This window comes from Notothenia coriiceps, unplaced genomic scaffold, assembly GCF_000735185.1.
Source record: "Notothenia coriiceps isolate Sejong01 unplaced genomic scaffold, NC01 NC01_scaffold00004524, whole genome shotgun sequence".
Classification (NCBI taxonomy): domain Eukaryota; kingdom Metazoa; phylum Chordata; class Actinopteri; order Perciformes; family Nototheniidae; genus Notothenia; species Notothenia coriiceps.
The window spans coordinates 5,570-11,208 of NW_011337225.1; the positions used below are offsets into that span (position 1 = coordinate 5,570).

At 44.8% G+C, this 5,639-nt stretch overlaps 1 protein-coding gene across 1 annotated transcript; it reads left to right on the forward strand.

The window, feature by feature from the left end:
• Positions 1-1,546: 1,546 nt before the first annotated feature.
• Positions 1,547-5,041, forward strand: LOC104942449 (uncharacterized). The gene is made up of 5 exons (XM_010767671.1): positions 1,547-1,995; positions 2,578-2,894; positions 3,006-3,099; positions 4,177-4,264; positions 4,502-5,041. The coding sequence occupies exons 2-5, from the start codon at positions 2,846-2,848 to the stop codon at positions 5,039-5,041; spliced, it is 771 nt and encodes a 256-aa protein (XP_010765973.1). The 5' UTR covers positions 1,547-1,995; positions 2,578-2,845.
• Positions 5,042-5,639: the final 598 nt, after the last annotated feature.

Here is a 5,639-nt window from a genome sequence, read left to right on the forward strand (position 1 = left end):
ATTGATTGATTGATTGATAAAAGATAGAAACAGTCATTTTCCATAAGTTCTGACATTTCTCCGAAAATCAAAAAATTCTGACTTTTTTTCTGAAACGAATATAAAAATCGGACTTTTTGATTAAAAAGCTCATCGTTCAGAGAGGATTCTGGGAACATGGGGAGAGGAGGTAAGAGCTACCAGAAATACACTGTTTAATTTGAAACATGATATAATCATGGTGGTACAGTGTACTCGCATCAGTGGAGATGGAGTGACATGATGACTCTTGTACAGCAGGGGGCGTACATGCACCTTCAAGTTGTTTGCGACCCAACATTTCCTCTGAACTGATAGCTTTTATGAATGACATGAATATACACAAACGTAATTGCAAAAGTAGGAAAGCCCAACAGTTGTACACATTTCTAAACCCCTTAATTCCTGAGGCACCACTGTTTCTGTTTTCTGTTCATAAAGCGCTCAGATACATCAGGACTAAAGACACACACTCACTCACACTGTCTCTCTCACACTGTCTTTCTCTCACACACACACTGTCACACTGTCTCTCTCACACTGTCTCTCTCTCTCACACACACACTGTCACACTGTCTCTCTCACACTGTCTTTCTCTCTCACACACACTGTCTCTCTCACACTGTCTTTCTCTCACACACACACTGTCACACTGTCTCTCTCACACTGTCTCTCTCTCTCACACACACACACTGTCACACTGTCTCTCTCACACTGTCTCTCTCTCTCACACACACACACACACACACACACACAAACACACAGGCCATCAGACTGTTAAACACCTGAACTCTGTAAAGAACATCCATAAACATTCATCTGTTTGCATTATGCTAATTATTTATATCATAGGCTATTCCATGTACTTGTATATAAACTCTTCTTGCTCTATTTCTATTTTATTTGTATTTTCTTGCACATCTCCAAACATTCTCTTGCACTATTGTATCTCTTTTATTAGTTATATATGTCCTATATATATTCATGTTGCTCTGTTGGAGGACTGTAGCTGCTGAGCACGTGGTGATAGAGACTTGAATGGAAGTTTCTAATAAATGAATGAACTCTGATGTTTAAGTGCATTTTTCTGATGGAATAATGGTTCATTGAAGTTAAATAAATAAAACTCGGAGAGGAATCAGACCCCCGCCCTCCGCAGATCACGTGACGGACGGAAGCTCGCTAGTGATGCGAAATCCGGCTCTTTTCAAAGATCCGGTTCTTTTGACTCGGCTCTTGTATATTCTCTTTATATTATGTTATTTTATTTCAAGTTACAATTTTATGAATTTTAAGGGTTTTTATTAAAAGACTAGAAATAAACAATCCAACATGTAAACATCTCAAATTGAAATAAAATAGCTTTAAAAAAAAGTCGAAAATATACACGTTGAAGACTTGAATCTGTGTCTGCCCTGGTCTGTGATTGGCCGCATGGTGTGCCAATCACAATGAAGTCCCGCCTAAAGATCCGGCTCTTCTCGTTCACGACACAGAGTTGGCTCTTAGATCCGGATCGTTGGGAAAAGACAAGACCCATCATCATCATCTCCCTGCTCTCCTCTCACGGTAACCGGGACGCAGGCAAGGCAAAGCTCCGGTAACGGTAACGGATTTATTCGCTGAATGCTCTCCGGGGATGATGGCACCTCGTGACGTCAGACAACGGTTGTCTAAATTAGCCCAAAAGAACGGAAAGCGGTGTGTTCGTGTGGCGGGAAACTGAGCTGTGATTGTTGTGTTGTGTTAGCCGTTAGCCGCTGAAGCTAACGAGCTGTTAACGGTTAACGGGAGGAGACAGCTCACCGGGGAAATGTTCCGGTAAATCTACCGGGACTCACATGATGGACGGAGGGAAACGGAGCCGTTAAAAGAGTGTTAGCCGGCACCAGGCCTCAGCTGTTGTTGTTTCTCTCAGGAAGTAACTAAGTACTGAAGTACCATTTACAGGTACTTCTACTCCACTACAGTTCAAAGGTACATGGTGTACTTGTACTCCACTACATGTATTTAATCCCTTTAGTTACTTCACAGATGTGGATGAATGATGTGAAATATAATCAAGTGTTAAATCAGACTTTAGTTCCACCTGGAGTAAATCCACAAGCTACCCTGCAGAATACAAAGTCATTCAAACTAGCTGCACCTTTACCAGCTTTGAGAACACTTTCATGATCAATCATTATAAAACATATCATATATATTATTCTAAAATGGGCCAATCTGCACAATGACTACTTTTACTGTCTTTAACTATATTTTGATGATAATACTTTTATACTTCCACTTGAGAAACATTTTGAATGCAGGACTTCATAGTAACAGAGTATTCCTACACTTAGCTTCAGCAAAATTACCTTAAATAGTCCCATGTTAAATCAAACTGTACTACAGGCGAATATCAGAAGCACCAGGAAGTGCGCTGTAGGTTGAATCCCATATTTGGAATGACCTAGTGGCCAACCGGTGGTACTACACCAGTCCGTGACGTCACTGGGCCTCAAAGAAATCCTCTAAAAGCAGAATCCTTATTTATTTCTCCATTCATCTGACTGACAGAGAGCTGGAGACCGGAGGCGGGGCCTAAGGGAAAACTCAACCGCGCATGCTCAGTGGGCCCACATCCGGGTCCTTTCTGGATCTACAGTCGCTCCATTTCTGGCTTCATGCAGCACTGAGCAGCTTCACAGGACTGAACGAGGCTGGGTCCAGTTCTCTTTTTACAGCCGTGATGAGCACACTTCCACCCCTCCTCGTTTCCTTTCCTTCCCCCCTTCCTCCCTCACTGCAGCAGGAATAAGGAGCTTTTTCATCTTCATTTTCTTCCATGATCACAATGGCCCTGAACCCGCAGTTCCCAGAAAACTCCTATAAAAGTGAGTATTGTTGTAGGAACTGAATGGGCGGGGGTCGTAAGATAAGTTAATATTTACTTTATTGATACACTGTAGATGTACTGACCCTGACCTTTGACCTCTGACCTGCAGTGACCGAGGAGGACGTGAAGAGGCTGATAGAGCTCAGGGCGTCCAACGAGGCTCTGTTCACCGGGAAGAGGAACTCTGCCAAGTTAGCGTGGAGGTAACAACCAGCATCTAACTATAAGAGACATATTCAAATGTTTACATCAACGTCCGCTGTATCTTCACTTATTAGCACCGTCGTTATGTTCCACTCGGTGTGTGTGTGTGTGTGTGTGTGTGTGTGTGTGTGTGTGTGCTCGTGTGTGTGTGTGCGTGTGTGTGTGTGTGTGTGTGTGTGTGTGTGTGTGTGTGTGTGTGTGTGTGGAGAGAGAGAGAGAGAGAAATACCAGTTCACAAAATCCTGAATATAAAAACAAATGTATATCAAAATGTGTGCAAATATGTATATACACATTTAGACAAGTGCACACATTAAGACCCAAATACAGGGTCCCTGCGGGGTCTTAAATATGATAAATAAAAACAAGAAAGTTCTTAAATATGATTCACAAGTAGGGGTAGGCGATATTGAAAAATATATTATCACGATATTTTTCAAGCAGTATCACGATAGACGATATTTATCACGATATTTTTTCGTGTCGGTTATTATGGTTATTTTTCAAGTTACTGAACAGAACAACCACCTTCAAGGTAACAGAGACTCAAACAAAAAGGAGTAACAGACCAAGATAGCATTTCAAGCTGGTTTTATTTCTGAAATGAATCCCCGAATGAACAATTCAACATTTTGATATGGCTTCAAGGTTCACAGTTTCTCAGTATAAAAATGAACTTTCTGAGGTAGCACCAGCAGTGAACATCAATAAACATGAAAAGGAGGGTAAAACATAACTAAGGAAAACATAAAACATCAATGAGGAAAAGTCAGTGCCAAACAATTCAAATGTATACTTTAGACTTGACTAAATTTGAACGCATCCCTCTGACCAGCTCTCTAGTATGCCTCTCGTCCAATGAAATGACTTGCTCGCTCTATGACTCTTTGAGCAAATTACTCTGAATGCTGCGACGCAGCACCTGAGATTACTTCCAAAAAGTTGTTCACGTTTGCAATTTTTTACGTTTAACGTTATATTTGGGCCCGTACCGAATAATTTCGTTACACCCCGAAGTGTAAGTGATGATCTCCTGTGCTGAGGTGTCCTCTGGTGACGCTCTGTCTGTTCCTCAGCACCATCCTGAAGGGTCTCGGTCTGGAGGGGAAGCTGACGCCCGACCAGATCGCCAAGAAGTGGGACAACCTGCGGACTAAATACAAGGTGAGGAGGTGCAGAGAGGGATCACTCAGACACTGCTCAACATGTGCAAATACTGCTTGATATTCACGGGGAATATAGTTAACTCACGGATATTTAAACATTTTCTCAGATTTCATGTTTTTAATATATTTTTATATGTCTGAGACCTATAATATATGCTTAAAAATAGTATAATAGGAGACCTTTGAATTGCCTTGTGTTGAAAGCTGTTGTATAAATAAACGTGTGTGTTGTCAGGACCTGAAGCAGCCGTACCAGGGTCAGGACAGCCTCGGGGGGGCGGTGGAGTCGTGGCCGTGGTTCCACATCATGGACGAGGCGATGCACGGACGCCTCTTCAACAGCAGCCTGGTGCTCAGCCTGGACGGGACCCACAGCCAGGACGGGACCCAGAGCCAGACCCAGAGCCAGACCCAGAGCCACAACCAGAACCAGAACCAGAGCCACAACCAGACCCAGACCCAGAGCCAAAGCCAAAGCCAAAGCCACAACCACAACCAGAGCCAGGAGAACACGGACATCCTGGAGTTCCTCATCAAGACGGAGATGGAGGACACGGTGGCGCAGGAAGCAGCAGTGCATGATGGGACGCTGCACGGGGACGCTGCTCCCACTGAGGGGGTGCCGATGGGCTGGAGGAGGATGAGTGAGTGCTCTTACAAAAGTAAGGAGATGGAAAAAGATCCCAGAATACAGATCATTTCATTAAAGAGGGAATTCATACATATCATCCAATCAGATCAAAGGGCCTTCAGGGGGGTTTCTAGAAAGATCTAGTATGAGTCCTGTGTCACTGATCTTGTTTATAAGATATCAAAATACACATAATTTCATTAACCCTTAGGAGTCGACCGTGATCATGTGACCTGTTCAAGCCGGCACTGCATCAAAACAACAGTCGGGCCAACATTGACAGCTACTTCTGTCGAAAGTACTGGCTTGAAGCTCTATGCCAGTCTTTGTTCCGTGTGAACCAGTGAAACCGTAGATACGTGGTTTTAAAGTTGATCAGGCGCGCTGTAAGGGGAGGGGCTCACACTCAGCCAGGCATGCTGTAAGGGGAGGGGCTCACACACAGCCAGGCGTGCTGTGAGGGGCTCACACACAGCCAGGCGTGCTGTGAGGGGCTCACACACGGCCAGGCGTGCTGTAAGGGGAGGGGCTCACACACAGCCAGGCGCGCTGTAAGGGGAGGGGCTCACACACAGCCAGGCGCGCTGTGAGGGGCTCACACACAGCCAGGCGTGCTGTGAGGGGCTCACACACAGCCAGGCGTGCTGTAAGGGGAGGGGCTCACACACAGCCAGGCGCGCTGTAAGGGGAGGGGCTCACACACAGCCAGGCGCGCTGTGAGGGGCTCACACACAGCCAGGCG

Excerpts from the sequence above, each read along its gene's own strand:
- LOC104942449 (XM_010767671.1), top strand. The coding sequence starts at position 2,846 with ATGATCACAATGGCCCTGAACCCGCAGTTCCCAGAAAACTCCTATAAA. Across the intron at positions 2,895-3,005 it reads CCCAGAAAACTCCTATAAAA|TGACCGAGGAGGACGTGAAG; the intron begins GTGAGTATTGTT and ends TCTGACCTGCAG. Across the intron at positions 4,265-4,501 it reads ACCTGCGGACTAAATACAAG|GACCTGAAGCAGCCGTACCA; the intron begins GTGAGGAGGTGC and ends GTGTGTTGTCAG.